This window comes from Coregonus clupeaformis, chromosome 9 (assembly GCF_020615455.1).
Source record: "Coregonus clupeaformis isolate EN_2021a chromosome 9, ASM2061545v1, whole genome shotgun sequence".
Taxonomy (NCBI): Eukaryota; Metazoa; Chordata; class Actinopteri; order Salmoniformes; family Salmonidae; genus Coregonus; species Coregonus clupeaformis.
In genome coordinates this window covers 25,203,398-25,226,576 of record NC_059200.1, presented here as the reverse complement: position 1 = coordinate 25,226,576, position 23,179 = coordinate 25,203,398, and the positions used below count along the sequence as shown (strand labels likewise).

Sequence of the window (23,179 nt, the reverse complement as noted above, 5' to 3'; positions counted from 1 at the left end):
ATCTGAGTGGAGTGACACAGAATTTATAGCTCTCTTGACTTGCAATTGAACAGCGATTGATTCCTAACTGACATTATCATCATATCATCATGTCATATCATTCCATTGTACGTGTCCAGCAGTTTTTCGACGTGATCCCAACCAGTGAGAAGCCCCTGGGGGACCAGGAGTGGTACCATGGGGCCATCCCCAGGACCGAGGCCCAGGAGTTGCTCAAAGAGCAGGGAGACTTCCTGGTCCGGGAGAGCCACGGCAAGCCTGGCGAGTACGTCCTGTCTGTCTTCTCCGAGGGACAGCGGAGACACTTCATCATCCAGTTTGCAGACGTGAGTTCTACTTGTTCAGTTCTAAATAAAACGAAAGGCATTTCTTAGCCTGGTCATAGATCTGTTTGTGTCATGTTTGGCATGACAAGGAGTTGACATGATGGCACAAACAGATCTCAGACCAGGCTAGGTGTTTGTCTCACTGCAGAGCCACTAGGTTTCAGCAGTAAAAGAGACAAAATATAAAGGTGTAGGACCTTCCGAGTGGCGCAGCGTTCTAAGGCACTGCATGGCAGTGCTAGAGGCGTCACTACAGACCCGGGTATGATCCTAGGCTGTGGCGCAGCCGTCCGCAACCAGGAGACCAATGAGACGGTGCATAATTGGCCCAGCGTCGTCTGGGTTAGGGGAGGATTTGGCCGGCCGAGATGTCCTTGTCCCATTGCGTTCTAGTGACTCCTTGTGGCGGGCTGGTCGCCAGTTGTACGTGTTTCCTCCGACACATTGGTGCGGCTGGCTTCCGGGTTAAGCGAGCAGTGTGTCAAGAAGCAGTGCGGCTTGGCAGGGTCGTGTTTCGGAGGACGCATGGCTCTCGACCTTCACCTCTCCCGAGTCCGTACGGGAGTTGCAGCGATGGGACAAGACTGTAACTACCAATTGGATATCACGAAATTGGGGAGATAAAGGGGTAAAAAGTACACACAAAAATAAATATATATATATATATACAGTGACTTGCGAAAGTATTCACCCTGGTGGCATTTTTCCTATTTTGTTGCCTTACAACCTGGAATTAAAACGGATTTTTGGGTGGGGTTGTATCATTTGATTTACACAACATGCCTACCACTTTGAAGATGCAAAATATTTTTTGGGGTGAAACAATCAAGAAATAAGACAAACTGAACTTGAGCGTGCATAACTATTTACCCCCCAAAGTCAATACTTTGTAGAGCCACCTTTTGCAGCAATTACAGCTGCAAGTTTTTGGGGTATGTCTCTAAGCTTGGCACATCTAGCCACTGGGATTTCTGCCCATTCTTCAAGGAAAAACTGCTCCAGCTCCTTCAAGTTGGATGGGTTCCACTGGTGTACAGCAATCATTAAGTCATACCACAGATTCTCAATTGGATTGAGGTCTGGTCTTTGACTAGGCCATTCCAAGACATTTAAATGTTTCCCCTTACACCACTCGAGTGTTGCTTTAGCAGTATGCTTAGGGTCATTGTCCTACTGGAAGGTGAACCTCCATCCCAGTCTCAAATCTCTGGAAGACTGAAACAGGTTTCCCTCAAGAATTTCCCTGTATTTAGCGCCACCATCATTCCTTCAATTCTGACCAGTTTCCCAGTCCCTGCCGATGAAAAACATCCCCACAGCATGATGCTGCCACCACCATGCTTCACTGTGGGGATGGTGTTCTCGGGGTGATGAGAGGTGTTGGGTTTGCGCCAGACATAGTGTTTTCCTTGATGGCCAAAAAGCTCAATTTTAGTCTCATCTGACCAGAGTACCTTCTTCCATATGTTTGGGGAGTCTCTCACATGCCTTTTGGCAAACACCAAACGTGTTTGCTTATATATTTCTTCAAACAATGGCTTTTTTCTGGCCACTCTTCCGTAAAGCCCAGCTCTGTGGAGTGTATGGCTTAAAGTGGTCCTATGGACAGATACTCCAATCTCCGCTGTGGAGCTTTGCAGCTCCTTCAGGGTTATCTTTGGTCTCTTTGTTGCCTCTCTGATTAATGCCCTCCTTGCCTGGTCCGTGAGTTTTGGTGGGCGGCCCTCTCTTGGCAGGTTTGTTGTGGTGCCATATTCTTTCCATTTTTTAATAATGGATTTAATGGTGCTCCGTGGGATGTTCAAAGTTTCAGATATTTTTTTATAACCCAACCCTGATCTGTACTTCTCCACAATTTTGTCCCTGACCTGTTTGGAGAGCTCCTTGGTCTTCAAGGTGCTGCTTGCTTGGTGGTGCCCCTTGCTTAGTGGTGTTGCAGACTCTGGGGCCTTTCAGAACAGGTGTGTATATATACAGAGATCATGTGACAGATCATGTGACACTTAGATTGCACACAGTTCATTTAACTAATTATGTGACTTCTGAAGGTAATTGGTTGCACCAGATCTTATTTAGGGGCTTCATAGCAAAGGGGGTGAATACATATGCATGCACCACTTTTCCGTTATTTATTTTTTTGAATTTTTTGAAACAAGTTAGTTTTTTCATTCCACTTCACCAATTTGGACTATTTTGTGTATGTACATTACATGAAATCCAAATAAAAATCAATTTAAATCACAGGTTGTAATGCAACAAAATAGGAAAAACACCAAGGGGGATGAATACTTTTGCAAGGCACTGTGTGTGTGTGTGTATATATATATATATATATATATATATATAAAGGTGTAGTCAGGTATATTTGATGTGATGATGTGCGTCAGCCAATGGTTACTTTATGTCTGTCACTAAGACACAGAGATGAGAGATCACAGGCACCTTGGTTGAAACTGAAGTTAATTGGCAAGGAATTCTATGGTTGATGTGTTTTAATTTAATTTGTTCAGATGACAGCTACTAGTAATTGCTTGTGAAGTTGTTTCCGTAACACAAAAGATGATGATTAGAAAAGCTTCCAACTCAACTTTGTAGTTAATCAATCCCATGCTCTGTGCCGCCTCTTTGTCCACAGAACCAGTATCGTTTTGAAGGCACTGGCTTCCCGACCATTCCTCAGTTAATTGAACACCATTATACTTCAAAGCAAGTTATTACCAAGAAGTCTGGGGTGGTGCTTTTAAACCCAGTCGTCAAGGTAAAACATATTTGCTCTCCTATCTTTTGTTCATTCACCCTGTGATTCAGATCAGAAGTGAATGAGTGGTTTCACAACAGGGGTGGGAATGTAATTATTGCTAAAGCCATCAAGCTGTCATGGAGGCCTTTAATCACACTGTGAAACTCATCAATATGCTCAGGTTGTCCAGAAGCTTGTGGTGTTTGTGGTAGGAGGCTAATAGATGGTCAGGAATAAGCCCTTGAATAAGAATCTGACATTAACTAAATATTGTAGTTATATTTATCAGTAAAGCTGTGATCACAGTTGAACAACTTTTTGTTGATGAAGTTCTAACTAGGTTCTCCACATAAACAAAATAAAAATCCATAAAAAAAAAAATACAACGTATTAGAATTGAGCTTCTCAGAGAGTTACAATACCAGGCTGTTCTGTTTTGAATGACATTGATCATAATGTGCTCCAGAAGACGCCTTGGCTATTTTACCAATTGACATTGGTAGTGATGAGGGAAAAATAGATACAGTTAAATATCGGGATATTATTTTTGATGACATATCGTATCGTTTTGACAATATCGCAATATTATTTTTGGGCTAGTTGGCTGTACCTGCACCAAAACTCCAGTATTTTTCCTTCATAGCTTGTTTTCCATCTTCTTTTTAAATAAGGAGACAATTTGTTTCCAGCACTTTTATTTCCATGACTGATCAAAACTTGTTTTCTCATGGCTCTCGTCCCTCAGTAGCAGACATATGGTAGCCATGTGATTGGAACATCAAATCGCAATAATATCACAGTATTGAATCGCAATACGTATAGAATCGTGTGAATCGCAATATATATCGTATCGGTATCGTGAGGTCCCTGGCAATTCCCAGCCCTAATTGACAGGATGAATTCCTGGTTTCCAGACCTGTATTTTTTTATTTTTTTATTTCACCTTTATTTAACCAGGTAAACCAGTTGAGAACAAGTTCTCATTTACAACTGCGACCTGGCCAAGATAAAGCAAAGCAGTGCGATAAAAACAACAAAACAGAGTTACATATGGGGTAAAACAAAACAAAGTCAAAAATACAACAGAAATACATATAATATACAGTGTGTGCAAATTTAGCAAGTTATGGAGGTAAGGCAATAAAATAGGCTATAGTGCAAAATAATTACAATTAGTATTAACACTGGAATGATAGATGTGCAAGAGATGATGTGCAAATAGAGATACTGGGGTACAAATGAGCAAAATAAATAACAAGTAGTATGACGTTTTCAGGACACATTTCTCATGGATAATAGTGCAAATGTCTTTTTAATATCCACTCTGTGTTGCAGCTGCATCCAATATGCTTTAAGTGACCTGGATAGGGGGAAATAGGCCAACACTGTTAATACCCAGGTTTAATCATAAAGAAGACCTGGAGTCCTCCTTAGCTGGCCTGCTGGTGTTGAACATAATGCTGTTTTAATTGCCTCAGCCATCACCAACACAGGGCTAATTGTTGTTGTCATTACTACTGTAATAGATCTGCTGAAGCCTAGGAATGCTAAGTGTTTTTAAATGGTCTTTCTTCAAGCATTTCATGGAAAAGCGGTGAAATTTGACCATTAGGCACCACCTCGCACTTGGAAGAATGCGATTTGGATTTGATCATTGTTTTATTCGATGAGACTGGCCGTTGGAATGTGTTATGTTGAGCAGGGCCAAAGATGGAAATACTTTGAAATTATTTTCTTGCTCTGATGTTTTTGAGGCATCAAGGTTTTTGTGGTTGATTTTTTTGTGGATGTTCTGTGTCTTGTGTTTACATTGCGTATGTTTTGTTCCGTCTTCTGTAGGATAAAAAATGGATACTCAACCACGAGGATGTTAGTCTTGGAGAGCTTCTTGGCAAAGTTAGTGATTTTAGATATCCTTTTCATTTTCAACACATCTGTAGGACAGATGTTATCTTTGATTAGTTTTGACATCCATCATCAATGATGTCAATATATGTTTGATTAAACCAACTTCTGTTACTATATCTCTGTGTTTTCTTTGTTCTTAGGGCAACTTTGGTGAGGTATTCAAAGGAACGTTGCGGGACAAGACTCCTGTGGCAGTCAAAACATGTAAAGAGGATCTTCCACAGGAGCTGAAGATTAAGTTCCTATCAGAAGCCAGGTGAGAGGACAAAATCTCATTTTTATTTGTCACATGCGCCAAATACAACAGGTGTAGACCTTACCATGAAATGCTTACTTACAAGCCCTTAACCAACAATGCAGTTTTAAGTAAATAGAATTAAGAAAATATTTACTAAATAAACTAAAGTTTAAAAAAAAAGTAACACAATAAAATAACAATAACGAGGCTATATACAGGGGGTACTGGTACCGAGTCATTGTGCGGGGGTACAGGTTAGTCGAGGTAATTTGTACATGTGGGTAGGGGTAAAGTGACTATACATAGATAATAAACAGCGAGTAGCAGCAGTGTAAAAAAAATATATAAAAAAGCTCTCGACCTGCTCCACTACAGCCCTGGCGATGTGAATGGGGGTGTGTGTCCCCCCCCCCTTTCCTGTAGTCCACAATCAGTTCCTTTGTCTTGCGCACGTTGAAGGAGAGGTTGTTGTCCTGGCACCACACTGCCAGGTCTCTGACGTCCTCCCTATAGGCTGTCTCATTGTTGTCTGTGATCAGCAAACTTAATGATGGTGTTGGAGTCGTGCTTGGCCACGCAGTCGTGGGTGAACAGGGTGTACAGGACGGGACTAAGCACGCATCCCTGAGGGGCCACCGTGTTGAGGATCACCGTGGCAGATGTGTTGTTGCCTACCCTTACCACCTGGGCGCGGCCCGTCAGGAAGTCCAGGATCCAGTTACAGAGGGAGGTGTTTAGTCCCAGGGTCCTTAGCTTAGTGACGAGCTTTGTGGGCACTATGGTGTTGAACGCTGAGCTGTAGTCAATTAACAGAATTCTCATATAGGTGTTCATTTTGTTCAGGTGGGAAAGGGCAGTGTGGAGTGCAATTGAGATTGCATCATCTGTGGATCTCTTGGGGCGATATGCGATTTGGAGTGGGTCTAGGATTTCCGGGATGATGGTGTTGATGTGAGCCATGACCAGCCTTTCAAAGCTCTTCATGGCTACAGACGTGAGTGCTACAGGGCGGTAGTCATTTAGGCAGGTTACCTTGGCGTTCTTGGGCACCACATGTCCTAGTTCCTATCAGAAGCCAGGTGAGAGGACCACATGTCCTAGTTCCTATCAGAAGCCAGGTGAGAGGACCACATGTCCTAGTTCCTATCAGAAGCCAGGTGAGAGGACCACATGTCCTAGTTCCTATCAGAAGCCAGGTGAGAGGACCACATGTCCTAGTTCCTATCAGAAGCCAGGTGAGAGAAGCGCATGTCCTACAATATAGTGGATGAAAATGACAGCTGTCAATCAATTGCAGGTCCCTTCAAGTACCTTGAAACGTCCGTTCACTCATCTAACATTATTTCACTTAACACGCTTTTAGTCTGGTGTTTAGAGATTTGACAAATATGTAATTATCTCATATTGGTACTTTCTTGTTTCTACAGGATCCTAAAGCAATATGACCATGCAAACATTGTGAAGTTGATAGGCGTTTGCACACAACGACAGCCTATTTACATTGTGATGGAGCTAGTGTCAGGTAAGTCCAGCAGCATACATTACTGCCATACAGATAACTTTTTGAGACTCAGTTGTAGTTTCGCAGGTAGTGTGCAATTTCAAAAGTAATTTACAAGCGATGACCAATGTAACAATTGTGAATATACATTTTATATCCTATTTGAAGGAGGGGACTTCTTGTCGTTTCTACGGAAGAGGAAGGAAGACCTGAAGACCAAACAGCTGGTGAAGTTTGCTTTAGATGCTGCTGCAGGAATGGCTTACCTCGAGCTCAAAAACTGCATCCACAGGTATGGAGATTTTGCCTTGTTTTAGCGTTGTCAACATCAATCTGGAATACTGTATGCAACATGTACAGTATGTTTATTATTCTCCATAGAGTATTCCAACTAGGGCTAGGCCATATAGCCAAAATATCATATCACAATAGTTTTTCACAACGTTCTAAATATGCTTTGAGTAGTTCATAACCCTAGGGTGGCAACACAGAAATGATAAGTGATTTCAATGGGGCTTTCTCCATTCTGATTGTTTTATACTGTTCAATCCAACTTCAAACAAAAATAATTTTCAGTATTTTCATCAATTTCTGCATTTCCTGCTCTTTTGTTATCATTTCCACACTGTGCCACCAAGGGCTGCATGAAATGGGCAAGAATCTAGGCCTAGTTAACTGATGAACTGTTGGAATCGTGAAAATATAATGATTATTCTAATTATATATTTGGAATATAGTGGGCAGCACCTTGAATACATTGTTGTTTGACATGAGAACGAATTAATAAACCAGGGAGGAATTATTGACGGGGAAGGAACCAAAGTGTTTCCAGGGGACTCTAATTAGATGTTACATTTCATGTTTTCTTACCTCGTGTAGCTAGCTAGCTAACATATTCATGCTTCGCTTATAGAGAGAAATAGTAATAGCATCGTTTTGTAGGCCCTAACTCCGCCATGGCTTGTTGGTCAAAGCCTATGGGGAAATGAATGGAGTTTTTTGGAAGGTTTTTGAATAAATAGGGGTGTGAACGTTAAAACGTTTAAACGAAGTTGGGATCCTTATCGTTAAGAAAAATCCCTAACTAAAAAACTATTATTTTTTTCTTCACATAATTAAAATCACAGTTCAGTTATCACAAAACATTGTTTTCTTGTTATAGCCAATAGGCTATAAAGACCTGGGGAAGTTGTGTAATTCAAAATAAAACCAGAGAGGAAGAGGCTAATTTTAGGCTACTTGGTGAATTTGCAAGGCATGTAAAACAAGACATTGCGAGATGCAGATTACCAAAACATATGAGCACGCTTCTGCCTTCTTCTGCCCCTCTCTCCTTCGCTCTGGCCTGCCTGCTCGGTCCCTTCGCTAATGCTGCAAGTGTGTGTTCAGTCTAGCGGTCGTACATACAGTACCAGTCAAAAGTTTGGACACACCTACTCATTCAAGGGTTTTTCTTTATTTTTACTATTTTCTACATTGTAGAATAATAGTGAAGACATCAAAACTATGAAATAATACATGTAGTAACCAAAAAAGTGTTAAACAAATCAAAATATATTTTCGATTTTAGATTCTTCAAAGTAGCCACCCTTTGCCTTGATGACAGCTTTGCACACTCTTGGCATTCTCTCATTTACATTTTACATTTAACAGACGCTCTTATCCAGAGCGACTTACAGTTAGTGAGTGCATACATTATTTATATATATATATATATATATATATATATATATATATATATATATATATAATATATATATATATATTTTACATACTGGCCCCCGTGGGAATCGAACCCACAACCCTGGCGTTGCGAACGCCATGCTCTACCAACTGAGCTACATCCCTGCCGGACATTTCCTCCCATACCCTGGGCCAATTGTGCGCCGCCCCATGGGTCTTCTTCCGGTCGCGTCCGGCTACGACAGAGCCTGGATTCGAACCAGGATCTCTAGTGGCACAGTTAGCTAGTGCCTTAGACCACTGCGCCACTCAGTAGACCAGCAAAGCACCATCACACCTCCTCCTCCATGCTTCACGGTGGGAACTACACATGCGGAGATCATCCGTTCACCTACTCTGCGTCTCACAAAGACACGGCGGTTGGAACCAAAAATCTGGAATTTGGACTCATCAGACCAAAGGACAGATTTCCACCGGTCTAATGTCCATTGCTCGTGTTTCTTGGCCCAAGCAAGTCTCTTCTTCTTTTTGGTGTCCTTTAGTAGTGGTTTCTTTACAGCAATTCGACCATGAAGGCCTGATTCACACAGTCTCCTCTGAACAGTTGGTGTTGAGATGTCTGTTACTTGAACTCTGTGAAGCATTTATTTGGGCTGCAGTCTGAGGTGCAGTTAACTCTAATTAACTTATCCTCTGCAGCAGAGGTAACTCTGGGTCATCCTTTCCTGTGGTGGTCCTCATGAGAGCCAGTTTCATCATAGCGCTTGATGTTTTTTGAGACTGCACTTGAAGAAACTTTCAAAGTTCTTGACATTTTCCGGATTGACTGACCTTCATGTCTTAAAGTAATGATGGACTGTCGCTTCTCTTTGCTTATTTGAGCTGTTCTTGCCATAATATGGACTTGGTCTTTTACTAAATAGGGCTATCTTCTGTATACCCCCCCACCTTGTCACAACACAACTGATTGGCACAAACGCATTAAGAAGGGAAGAAATTCCACAAATTAACTTTTAACAAGGCACACCTGTTAATTGAAATGCATTCCAGGTGACTACCTCATGAAGCTGGTTGAGAGAATGTCAAGAGTGTGCAAAGCTGTCATCAAGGCAAAGGGTGGCTACTTAAAAGAATCTCAAATATAAAATATATTTTGATTTGTTTAACACTTTTTGGGTTACTACATGATTCCATATGTGTTATTTCATAGTTTAGATGTCTTCACTATTATTCTACAATGTAGAAAATAGTCAAAATAAAGTAGGTGTGTCCAAACTTTTAACTGGTACTGTATGTAATAGGACCGTTATTCTGCATTGTAAATTGATGTGGAATTGTATGATTTTTTTCTTATCGTTTTAATGGAAACCGATGTTAAAAAATGGCTGTTTTAAACGTTAAACAAAATGTTTCCTTTGTCACATCCCTAGTGGTAAGCACAGGCTTAGGAGATATACGTTTTGTTCTATGAATTAATCTTCATCAGCTAACGTCACTTTCTGTGAATTTTGAAGTGTTTATGTAATTCAAAAAAGTACATAAAGAACATAAATTATATGCGTCATAATTCATAAAGATCATGTTAACTGACTGATATTATCTCATAGAACAAAACTTATAAGATCTCCTAAGCCTGTGTTAACCTCAGACCTTATTTTTGGCGTTTATCCCAAAACCCTATTCTTTCCCCATAGGGATGGCTGAACGAACCAGAGGTAACTCCTCTCTGATTTAGAAGATACCATTGCACAAACAACATGCTTATCTAGGCCTACACCAGCACTGGTACCAAAGATGTTATAACTAAACCAAGATAGACCACAGCCCGTCGTTTCAAATGGGAACAAACGGGTCATAGTGGGCAGAACAAGCAAGGAGCTGGGCAGAGCCAAGCACGAGCTTGCGAGATCCTATTGGCGCATTGTAGCCACATTTGCATATTACCGTTAGGGAACGACTACTCTGTGAAGAGCACAGTAACTCAATACAATAACTCAATTAGCCTTTGCACTCCTTTTAAACAATGCCATTTTTTACAACTTTAGCAAAGGGTGAGTCTACAAAACGTAGTCTACTCTGTTCGTAACAAATTTTAGTTTTGGGAACAGAAAACTGTATTGAGATCAAATGTTTCATCGATGACAACATTTTCTAAACGTCTGCGAAAATCCATCTCGTTCCAGCTTCTCCCACTGCCAGACACTTGGCGTGGAAACGCCAAGCGGATGCTTCACATTTATACATCCGGTGAAATATCTGTCTCATTGTTCTATCTGTGCTGGTACCATGCTGTATTACCTAGCTACGTTTGCTGACTCTTAGTACATTTAGCAAGCTAGCTAGCTAGCCAGCTAACTAACGATTAGCATTAGCGGCTAACACAATATATTTTAGCCGCAAGACACAACTTGCTAAAAAAAGAAAAACTAGCGGACAGTAAGGTACACAAACTAATAGTGTAATTGTAGAACGCTTGTGGAAATCAGCATTGTTGTCACCAATATCTTGTTGCATCTATCTGACCATGCAGAGTGAACGGCAAGAAAAATCTTGTGACTCCGTGGTTGAGCAACAACATACATTTACATTTACATTTTAGTCATTTAGCAGACGCTCTTATCCAGAGCGACTTACAGGAGCAATTAGGGTTAAGTGCCTTGCTCAAGGGCACATTAACGTCATTTAGCAGACGCTCTTAGCCAGAGCGACTCACAAATTGGTGCGTTCACCCTATAGCCAGTGGGATAACCACTTTACAATTTGGGGGGTTAGAAGGAACACTTTATCCTATCCCAGGTATTCCTTAAAGAGGTGGGGTTTCAAATGTCTCCGGAAGGTGGTGAGTGACTCCGCTGTCCTGGCGTCGTGAGGGAGCTTGTTCCACCATTGGGGTGCCAGAGCAGCGAACAGTTTTGACTGGGCTGAGCGGGAGCTATGCTTCCGCAGAGGAAGGGAGCCAGCAGGCCAGAGGTGGATGAACGCAATGCCCTCGTTTGGGTGTAGGGACTGATCAGAGCCTGAAGGTACAGAGGTGCCGTTCCCCTCACTGCTCCATAGGCAAGCACCATGGTCTTGTAGCGGATGCGAGCTTCAACTGGAAGCCAGTGGAGTGTGCGGAGGAGGGGGGTGACGTGAGAGAACTTGGGAAGGTTGAACACCAGACGGGCTGCGGCATTCTGGATGAGTTGTAGGGGTTTAATGGCACAGGCAGGGAGGCCAGCCAACAGCGAGTTGCAGTAGTCCAGACGGGAGATGACAAGTGCCTGGATTAGGACCTGTGCCGCTTCCTGTGTAAGGCAGGGTCGTACTCTCCGAATGTTGTAGAGCATGAACCTGCAGGAGCGGGTCACCGCCTTGATGTTGGCGGAGAACGACAGGGTGTTGTCCAGGGTCACGCCTAGGCTCTTCGCACTCTGGGAGGAGGACACAGCGGAGTTGTCAACCGTGATGGCGAGATCATGGAACGGGCAGTCCTTCCCCGGGAGGAAGAGCAGCTCCGTCTTGCCAGGGTTCAGCTTGAGGTGGTGATCCGTCATCCATACTGATATGTCTGCCAGACATGCAGAGATGCGATTCGCCACCTGGTTATCAGAAGGGGGAAAGGAGAAGATTAGTTGTGTATCGTCAGCGTAGCAATGATAGGAAAGGCCATGTGAGGATATGACAGAGCCAAGTGACTTGGTGTATAGGGAGAAAAGGAGAGGGCCTAGAACTGAGCCCTGGGGGACACCAGTGGTGAGAGCACGTGGTGCGGAGACAGCTTCTCGCCACGCCACTTGGTAGGAGCGACCGGTCAGGTAGGGACGCAATCCAGGAGTGAGCCGCGCCGGAGATGCCCAGCTCGGAGAGGGTGGAGAGGAGGATCTGATGGTTCACAGTATCAAAGGCAGCAGACAGGTCTATAAGGACAAGAGCAGAGGAGAGAGAGTTAGCTTTAGCAGTGCGGAGAGTCTCCGTGACACAGAGAAGAGCAGTCTCAGTTGAATGACCAGTCCTGAAACCTGATTGGTTTGGATCAAGAAGGTCATTCTGAGAGAGATAGCAAGAGAGTTGGCTAAAGACGGCACGCTCAATAGTTTTGGAAAGAAAAGAAAGAAGGGATACTGGTCTGTAGTTGTTGACATCAGTGGGGTCGAGTGTTGGTTTTTTGAGAAGGGGAGCAACTCTCGCTCTCTTGAAGACGGAAGGGACATGGCCAGCGGTCAAGGATGAGTTGATCAGCGAGGTGAGGTAGGGGAGAAGGTCACCGGAGATGGTCTGGAGAAGGGTGGAGGGGATGGGGTCAAGCGGGCAGGTTGTTGATCGGATGTCGGATGTCGTCAACCTTCTTTTCAAAGTGGTTGACGAAGTCATCCACAGAGAGAGAGGAGGGGGGGAGGATTCAGGAGGGAGGAAAATGTGGCAAAGAGCTTCCTAGGGTTAGAGGCAGATGCTTGGAATTTAGAGTGGTAGAAGGTGGCCTTAGCAGCAGAAACAGATGAAGAAAATGTAGAGAGGAGGGAGTGAAAAGATGCCAGGTCGGCAGGGAGTTTAGTTTTCTTCCATTTCCGCTCCGCTGCCCGGAGCTCTGTTCTGTGAGCTCGCAATGAGTCATCAAGCCACGGAGCTGGAGGGGAGGACCGAGCCGGCTGGGAGGATAGGGGACACAGAGAGTCAAAGGATGCAGAAAGGGAGGAGAGGAGGGTTGAGGAGGCAGAATCAGGAGATTGGAGGGAGAAGGATTGAGCAGAGGGAAGAGATGATAGGATGGAAGAGGAGAGAGTAGTGGGAGAGAGAGAGCGAAGGTTGCGGCGGCGCATTACCATCTGTGTAGGGGCAGAGTGAGTAGTGTGGGAGGAGAGCGAGAGAGAAAAGGAAACAAAGTAGTGGTCGGAGACATGGAGGGGAGTTGCAGTGAGATTAGTAGAGGAGCAGCATCTAGTGAAGATGAGGTCAAGCGTATTGCCTGCCTTGTGAGTAGGGGGGACGGTGAGAGGGTGAGGTCAAAAGAGGAGAGGAGTGGAAAGAAGGAGGCAGAGAGAAATGAGTCAAATGTGGACATAGGGAGGTTGAAATCCCCCAAAACTGTGAGGGGTGAGCCATCCTCAGGGAAGGAACTTATCAAGGCGTCAAGCTCATTGATGAACTCTCCAAGGGAACCTGGAGGGCGATAGATGACAAGGATATTAAGCTTAAATGGGCTAGTGACTGTGACAGCATGGAATTCAAATGAGGAGATAGACAGATGGGTTAGGGGAAAAATTGAGAATGTCCACTTGGGAGAGATGAGGATTCCTGTACCACCACCCCTCTGACCAGATGCTCTCGGGGTATGCGAGAACACATGGTCAGACGAGGAGAGAGCAGTAGGAGTAGCAGTGTTTTCAGTGGTGATCCATGTTTCCGTCAGCGCCAGGAAGTCGAGGGACTGGAGGTTGGCATAGGCTGGGATGAAGTCAGCTTTGTTGGCAGCAGAATGGCAGTTCCAGAGGCTGCCTGCGACCTGGAACTCCACGTGGGTGGTGCGTGCAGGGACCACCAGGTTAGAGAGGCAGCAGCCACGCGGTGTGGTGCGTTTGTGTAGCCTGTGCAGAGAGGAGAGAACAGGGATAGGCAGAGGCATAGTTGACAGGCTGTAGCAAATGGCTACAAAAATGCAGAGGAGATCGGAATGAAATGAGCTAAGCATCTGGGAGCGGAGAGAGCAGGGCCTCCCTCACCAAAAACGTCTACCTCAGAAACTAAAATTGTTTCACTGAACCACCCGAACAAAAACTCTCCCAACTTCCGCCTTTACATGCTCTCCCTGAGTGACAGGGGGCAGGGTTTGGTGTGGGAAGCAGCATGCAGGAGGACAGGGAGAAAACAGAGTAAACGATAAAAATGGACATTACACATGGCAGAGTTGCGTATCACAATTAACAAACCAAACATTGAAATACCATTATAGATGGTAAAGTAAAAGCCCAAACCTGTCTGTGCATCAATACTGGTGTATATAGTAAAATGCGGTATACTGCCCTAATTCCAACAAATTGCCCTATCTGTCTATTGTTCAATAGATTGCTCATGCTTTTAACAGAATTTCAGTTTTCTTATTTTTACTTCTAAATATGACACAAAACTTCATACATGAAACTATTCTTAACCTAGCAGCAAGCCTACTACATTTTCAAACCTAACTGAATTTAAACCCCATGAAATGTCTTCCCCTCTATAATGCCAGGCCCCCTAAAGTAAGATATGTGAGAGGACAACATGGATCTCTCTCTGCTTTACTGCAGTTTACAACACTGTCACCTTTTGATGGTAACACACCAATTTGAGATTGTGTTTTCAGGTGAAAACTAATATTTCCAGCAAGCCAGATAGTCGCAGCAAGAGAGAGAGAGGTGCTACTGCTGCTGCAATCAGTCTTACATTTCTCACAGCACAGCGGGGCTATCAAATCATCTCCGGTGCATTGCTCTTACTTATCTCACCGGGGCCAGTCTCCCTGAGTGACAGCCTAATTTAGCCCAACTCTGTGGCTCGGTGCCGGCAGTCAGCAGAAATGACAGGAGAAGCACTTTGAAAAATACCAGAGTAGCTGTAGGCCCCCTTCTCACAGAGGGGCTGCAGATGAGGGCTATGAAATTGAAATGGGAGGGATGCAGGGCACAATCTGTCCTGCGAGCATGTACACATGCACGTCGCACCCACGCATATACGAGCGTACACACACACACACTTTCACATACTTACACACATAATAATAATAATAAATAATATGCCATTTAGTAGACGCTTTTATCCAAAGCGACTTAGAGTCATGTGCATACATTTTTACGTATGGGTGGTCCCGGGGAGCGAACCCACTACCCTGGCGTTACAAGCGCCATGCTCTACCAATTGAGCTACAGGTATGTGTGTACACATACCTGTAGTGTACACACACACACAAAAACACACATTGTACAGGGTCATCCCAGCCACCTGCATCAGGGCCCACCAAATCTGGTGGATGACTTTTCTCTCTGCAGAGTAGAAATGTTCACATCATCAGATTACAGACCGTATGGTGACCTTAACATGGACAGTGGTAGTTGAGCTCCCCATCTGTTACAACTCGTGTTTGTTTTCGGTGTCCTGATTGCCTCCTATTTCAGTCATTTATTTAATGGCATATTGTTAATATGAAAATGTTAATGTCCATGATGAGTATTCCTGTCAGCCAATATGGCTAGCCTCTGTCAGAAGCAGTCTCTCTCTTCTCTCTCTACCACAAAATCCATTCATTTTGTTCTGTAGAGATTAAGCTCCAGCTAATACACCCTGTGTCTGTGTGTGTGTTCACATTTTTATGCGCACGCGTGTGTGTTTATAGGTAGGTGTGTGTGTGTGCGTGTGTGTGCGTGTGTGTGCATTGCACGTGTGTTTGTGATCGACGCCTGTCATTAACAATCCCCACATGGTCTGCTAGATTGTGCCAGCAGAGATTATCCTGTCCAGTCACAACAGGGAGCTGTGGTCTCGTTGTGGACCCATTTAGGTTGTGGTCATGATTGTTGGTTCATATCCAAACAAAGGCTTACTGTTTGCCATCATAGGCAGACAGGATGTAGCTACTTTGAGAGTCTCAACAGGCCCCTCATGAAGGTGCTGTGGTCATGTGTTTTGCTGTTGTATTTAGAAACCATCACAGCCCATCTCTTTGTCACACCCACACTTCACCGTACCATCCAGGCTTCTCATTCCGCTCTGCTGCACCCCCATGATCTGAGGAGGATGGAGGGAGAGTGGAAGTAAAGTGATACACTATATACAGTTGAAGTCGGAAGTTTACATACACCTTAGCCAAATACATTTAAACTCAGTTTTTCACAATTCCTGACATTTACTCCTAGTAAAAAATTCCCTGTCTTAGGTCAGTTAGGATCACCACTTTATTTTAAGAATGTGAAATGTCAGAATAATAGTAGAGAGAATTATTTATTTCAGCTTTTATTTATTTCATCACATTCCCAGTGGGCCAGAAGTTTACATACACTCAATTAGTATTTGGTAGCATTGCCTTTAAATTGTTTAACTTGGGTCAAACGTTTCGGGTAGCCTTCCACAAGCTTCCCACAATCAGTTGGGTGAATTTTGGCCCATTCCTCCTCACAGAGCTGGTGTAACTGAGTCAGGTTTGTAGGCCTCCTTGCTCGCACATGCTTTTTCAGTTCTGCCCACACATTTTCTATAGGATTGAGGTCAGGGCTTTGTGATGGCCACTCCAATACCTTGACTTTGTTGTCCTTAAGCCATTTTGCCCCAACTTTGGAAGTATGCTTGGGGTCATTGTCCATTTGGAAGACCCATTTGCGACCAAGCTTTAACTTCCTGACTGATATCTTGAGATGTTGCTTCAATATATCCACATAATTTTCCTTCCTCATAATGCCATCTATTTTGTGAAGTGCACCAGTCCATCCTTAAGCAAAGCACCCCCACTGCATGAGTCCTGTGTAGCTCAGTTGGTAGAGCATGGTGCTTGCAACACCAGGGTTGTGGGTTCGATTCCCACAGGGGACCAGTATGAAAACCAAAATGTACGCACTCACTAACTGTAAGTCGCTCTGGATAAGAGCGTCTGCTAAATGACTAAAATGTAAATGTAAATTAGGCTGCCACCCCCGTGCTTCACGGTTGGGATGGTGTTCTTCGGCTTGTAAGCGTCCCCCTTTTTCCTCCAAACTATGGCCAAACAGTTCTATTTTTGTTTCATCAGACCAGAGGACATTTCTCCAAAAAGTACGATCTTTGTCCCCATGTGCAGTTGCAAACCGTAGTCTAGCTTTTTTATGGCGGTTTTGGAGCAGTGGCTTCTTCCTTGCTGAGCGGCCTTTCAGGTTATGTCAATATAGGAATCGTTTTACTGTGGATATAGATACTTTTGTACCTGTTTCCTCCAGCATCTTCACAAGGTCCTTTGCGGTTGTTCTGGGATTGATTTGCATTTTTCGCACCAAAGTACGTTAATCTTTAGGCCTTGAAATACATCCACAGGTACACCTCCAATTGACTCAAATGATGTCAATTAGCCTATCAGAAGCTTCTAAAGCCATGACATCATTTTCTGGAATTTTCCAAGCTGTTTAAAGGCACAGTCAACTTAGTGTATGTAAACTTCTGACCCACTGGAATTGTGATACAGTGAATTATAAGTGAAATAATCTGTCTGTAAACAATTGTTGGAAAAATTACTTGTATCATGCACAAAGTCGATGTCCTAACCGACTTGCCAAAACTATAGTTTGTTAACAAGAAATTTGTGGAGTGGTTGAAAAACGAGTTTTAATGACTCCAACCTAAGTGTACACTACTTGTCAAAAGTTTTAGGACACCTACTCATTCAAGGGTTTTTCTTTATTTTTACTATTTTCTACATTGTAGAATAATAGTGAAGACATCAAAACTATGAAATAACACATATGGAATCATGTAGTAACCAAAAAAGTATATTTGAGATTTTTCAAATAGCCACCCTTTGCCTTGATGACAGCTTTGCACACTCTTGGCATTCTCTCAACCAGCTTACCTGGAATGCTTTTCCAACAGTCTTGAAGGAGTTCCCACATATGCTGAGCACTTGTTGGCTGCTTTTCCTTCACTCTGCGGTCCAACTCATCCCAAACCATCACAATTGGGTTGAGGTCGGGGGATTGTGGAGGCCAGGTCATCTGATGCAGCACTACATCACTCTCCTGCTTGGTAAAATAGCCCTTACACAGCCTGGATGTGATTTGGGTCGTTGTCCTGTTGAAAAACAAATAATAGTCCCACTAAGCCCAAACCAGATGGGATGGCGTATCGCTGCAGAACGCTGTGGTAGCCATGCTGGTTAAGTGTGCCTTGAATTCTAAATAAATCACAGTGTCACCAGCAAAGCACCCCCACACCATAACACCTCCTCCTCCATGCCTTACGGTGGGAACTACACATGCGGAGATCATCCGTTCACCCACACCACGTCTCACAAAGACACAGCGGTTGGAACCAAAAATCTCCAATTTGGACTCCAGACCAAAGGACAAATTTCCACCGGTCTAATGTCCATTGTTCGTGTTTCTTGGCCCAAGCAAGTCTCTTCTTCTTATTGGTGTCCTTTAGTAGTGGTTTCTTTGCAGCAATTCGACCATGAAGGCCTGATTCACACAGTCCCCTCTGAACAGTTGATGTTGAGATGTGTCTGTTACTTGAACTCTGTGAAGCATTTATTTGGGCTGCAATTTCTGAGGCTGGTAACTCTAATGAACTTATCCTCTGCAGTAGAGGTAACTCTGGGTCTTCCTTTCCTGTGGCGGTCCTCATGAGAGCCAGTTTCATCATAGCGCTTGATGGTTTTTGCGACTGCACTTGAATAAACTTTTTCCGGATTGACTGACCTTCATGTCTTAAAGTAATGATGGACTGTCATTTCTCTTTGCTTATTTGAGCTGTACTTGCCATAATATGGACTTGGTCTTTTACCAAATAGTGCTATCTTCTGTATACCCCCCTACCTTGTCACAACACAACTGATTGGCTTAAACGCATTAAGAAGGAAAGAAATTCCACAAATTAACTTTTAACAAGGCACACCTGTTAATTGAAATGCATTCCAGGTGACTACCTCATGAAGCTGGTTGAGAGAATGCCAAGAGTGTGCAAAGCTGTCATCAAGGCAAAAGGTGGCTATTTGAAGAATCTCAAATATAAAATATATTTTGATTTGTTTAACACTTTTTTGGTTACTACATAATTCCATGTGTTATTTCATGGTTTTGATGTCTTCACTATTATTCTACAAAGTAGAAAATAATAAAAATTAAGAAAAACCCTTGAATGAGTAGGTGTTCTAAAACTTTTGACCGGTAGTGTATGTAAACTTCCGACTTCAACTGTATACAAAAGTGTGTGGACTCCCCTTCAAATTAGTGGATTTGTTTATTTCAGCCACACCCTTTGCTGACAGGTGTATAAAATCGAGCACACAGCCATGCAATCGCCATAGGTAAACATTGGCAGTAGAATGGCCTTACTGAAGAGCTCAGTGACTTTCAACATGGCACCATCATAGGATGCCACCTTTCCAACAAGTCAGTTCGTCATATTTCTGCCCTGCTAGAGCTGCCCCGGTCAACTGTAAGTGCTGTTATTGTGAAGTGGAAACATCTAGGAGCAACAACGGCTCAGCCGCGAAGTGGTAAGCCACACAAGCTTACAGAACGGGACCGCTGAGTGCTGAAACGCCTACTGCGAGCCAGGCCTAATCACCCAACATCGGTGCCTGACCTCACTAATGCTCTTGTGGCTGAATGGAATCAAGTCCCCGCAGCAATGTTCCAACATCTAGTGGAAAGCCTTCCTAGAAGACTGGAGGCTGTTACAGCAGCAAAGAGGAGGGGGGGAGGGGGGCAACTCCATATTAATGCCCATGATTTTGGAATGAGATGTTCAACGAGCAGGTGTCCACATACTTTTGGTCATGTAGTGGATTATTCCTCCATCTGAGGAGGATGGAGGGAGAGTGGAAGTAAAGTGATATTATTATCCCTCCCCCCGTCCGTCTCCCTCAGGGATCTGGCGGCCAGGAACTGTCTGGTGGGAGAGAGCAACCTGCTGAAGATCAGCGACTTTGGGATGTCAAGGCAAGAGGACGATGGGATCTACTCATCGTCTGGCCTCAAACAGATCCCTATCAAGTGGACGGCTCCAGAGGCTTTGAATTATGGTAAACTGGAAGGCCTTTCTTTTTCACCAATTTCTTTATCAAACCTCCAAATAGATTTACAGTGAGGGGGAAAAAAGTATTTGATCCCCTGCTTATTTTGTGCATTTGCCCACTTACAAAGAAATGATCCGTCTATAATTTTAATGGTAGGTTTATTTGAACAGTGAGAGACAGAATAACAACAAAAAAATCTAGAAAAACGCATGTCAAAAATGTTATAAATTGATTTGCATTTTAATGAGGGAAATAAGTATTTGACCCCCTCTCAATCAGAAAGATTTCTGGCTCCCAGGTGTCTTTTATACAGGTAACGAGCTGAGATTAGGAGCACACTCTTAAAGGGAGTGCTCCTAATCTCAGTTTGTTACCTCTATAAAAGACACCTGTCCACAGAAGCAATCAATCAATCAGATTCCAAACTCTCCACCATGGCCAAGACCAAAGAGCTCTCCAAGGATGTCAGGGACAAGATTGGCTGGAATGGGCTACAAGACCATCGCCAAGCATCTTGGTGAGAAGGTGACAACAGTTGGTGCGATTATTCGCAAATGGAAGAAACACTAAATAACTGTCAATCTCCCTCGGCCTGGGGCTCCATGCAAGATCTCACCTCGTGGAGTTGCAATGATCATGAGAACGGTGAGGAATCAGCCCAGAACTACACGGGAGGATCTTGTCAATGATCTCAAGGCAGCTGGGACCATAGTCACCAAGAAAACAATTGGTAACACACTACGCCGTGAAGGACTGAAATCCTGCAGCGCCTGCAAGGTCCCCCTGCTCAAGAAAGCACATATACAGGCCCGTCTGAAGTTTGCCAATGAACATCTGAATGATTCAAAGGAGAACTGGGTGAAAGTGTTATGGTCAGATGACCAAAATCGAGCTCTTTGGCATCAACTCAACTCGCCGTGTTTGGAGGAGGAGGAATGCTGCCTATGACCCCAAGAACACCATCCCCACCGTCAAACATGGAGGTGGAAACATTATGCTTTGGAGCTGTTTTTCTGCTAAGGGGACAGGACAACTTCACCGCATCAAAGGGACGATGGACGGGGCCATGTACCGTCAAATCTTGGGTGAGAACATCCTTTCCTCAGCCAGGGCATTGAAAATGGGTCGTGGATGGGTGTTCCAGCATGACAATGACCCAAAACACACGGCCAAGGCAACAAAAGGAGTGGCTCAAGAAGAAGCACATTAAGGTCCTGGAGTGGCCTAGCCAGTCTCCAGACCTTAATCCCATAGAAAATCTGTGGAGGGAGCTGAAGGTTCGAGTTGCCAAACGTCAGCCTCGAAACCTTAATGACTTGGAGAATATCTGCAAAGAGGAGTGGGACAAAATCCCTCCTGAGATGTGTGCAAACCTGGTGGCCAACTACAAGAAACGTCTGACCTCTGTGATTGCCAACAAGGGTTTTGCCACCAAGTACTAAATCATGTTTTGCAGAGGGGTCAAATACTTATTTCCCTCATTAAAATGCAAATCAATTTCATAACATTTTTGACGTGTTTTTCTGGATTTTGTTGTTGTTATTCTGTCTCTCACTGTTCAAATAAACCTACCATTAAAATTATAGACTGATCATGTGGGCAAACGTACAAAATCAGCAGGGGATCAAATACTTTTTTCCCTCACTGTATAGGTTAACAGCAACATAGGCCTAACCCAGCAAAGAGCAATTACTGTAGAAAAAACTCTCAATAGCGATGTTCTTTTAGGAGTATATGATTGTAGCTCTGCAGGAGGTAGGATAGTTTGATAAATTCTTCTTGATGACACAGCATCCCTAGCATTTCACAGCATTTCTTCTTCAATACTTGATGGCTGAGACAGTGTGGTTGTGTTTGGTCGTTATTCCAGGGAGATACAGCTCAGAGAGTGACGTGTGGAGTTATGGCATCCTCCTATGGGAAACGTTTAGTCTAGGAGTGTGTCCTTACCCTGGGATGACCAACCAGCAGGCCAGAGAGCAAGTGGAGAAAGGTAAGAAGACATCCCTCCAAGGGTTCAGTGTTGTGTTGATCTGCCAGCATGTCTCTATTAGCCTGGTAGCTGGATCTGTTTGTGCTTTAGCCAACTCCTCTGCTTATTGTCATGTCAGTAGACAGAGGTGTCTGTTCTCCAGTATTTTAAGAGCTTCTTTTCTTATTTTTGTTTACCTCTTGACAAGATAATTCTTAAGTCATCAACAGATTGTGCCTTACGATTTTTCCTGTTGTGAGGGAGTTGCTAATTATATAAGACTGCACATACACTACATTGTCAAAAGTATGTGCCCCCCCCTTAAAATGAGTGGATTCGGCTATTTCAGCCACACCCGTTGCTGACCGGTGTATAAAATCGAGCACACAGCCATGCAATCTCCATAGACAAACATTGGCAGTCGAATGGCCTGTTTTGAAGAGCTCACCTTTCCAACAAGTCAGTTCGTCAAATTTCTGCCCTGCTAGAGCTGCCCCGGTCAACTGTAAGTGCTGTTATTGTGAAGTGGAAACGTCTAGGAGCAACAACGGCTCAGCCACAAATTGGTAGGCCACACAAGCTCACAGAACGGGATCGCCTAGCGCGTAAAAATCCTCTGTCCTCGGTTGCAACACTCACTACCGAGTTCCAAACTGCCTCTGGAAGCAACGTCAGCACAAGAACTGTTCGTCGGGAGCTTCATGAAATGGGTTTCCATGGCCGAGCAGTCGCACACAAGCCTAAGATCGCCAAGCGTCGGCTGGAGTGGTGTAAAGCTTGCCGCCATTGGACTCTGGAGCAGTGGAAACACGTTCTCTGGAGTGGTGAATCACACTTCACCATCTGGCGGTCCGACAGACGAATCTGGGTTTGGCGGATGCCAGGAGAACGCAACCTACCCCAATGCATAGTGCCAACTGTAAAGTCTGGTGGAGGAGTAATAATGGTCTGGGGCTGTTTTTTCATGGTTTGGGCTAGGCCCCTTAGTTCCAGTGAAGGGAAATCTTAACGCTACAGCATACAATGACATTCTAGACGATTCTGTGCTTCCGACTTTGTGGCCACAGTTTGGGGAAGGCCCTTTCCTGTTTCAGCATGACA

At 44.0% G+C, this 23,179-nt stretch overlaps 1 protein-coding gene and 1 non-coding gene across 5 annotated transcripts in view; one reads left to right on the top strand and one right to left on the bottom strand.

Annotated features, from left to right (window-relative positions):
* Positions 1–23,179, top strand: part of LOC121574164 (tyrosine-protein kinase Fer) — a 45,624-nt gene that overhangs the window by 18,732 nt on the left and 3,713 nt on the right. For 3 of the 4 annotated variants that reach the window (XM_041886808.2, XM_041886809.2, XM_041886810.2), the window contains 8 exons: positions 120–326; positions 2,962–3,084; positions 4,906–4,962; positions 5,115–5,230; positions 6,640–6,734; positions 6,882–7,005; positions 19,958–20,112; positions 21,977–22,099. In XM_041886808.2, the coding sequence (XP_041742742.2) occupies positions 120–326; positions 2,962–3,084; positions 4,906–4,962; positions 5,115–5,230; positions 6,640–6,734; positions 6,882–7,005; positions 19,958–20,112; positions 21,977–22,099 (1,000 nt within the window). The remainder of the gene's footprint in view (positions 1–119; positions 327–2,961; positions 3,085–4,905; positions 4,963–5,114; positions 5,231–6,639; positions 6,735–6,881; positions 7,006–19,957; positions 20,113–21,976; positions 22,100–23,179) is intronic. The other variant, XM_041886811.2, reaches the window with a different exon arrangement.
* Positions 8,489–8,564, bottom strand: trnaa-cgc. Its single transcript has one exon. It is a non-coding gene; the product is annotated as a tRNA-Ala (tRNA).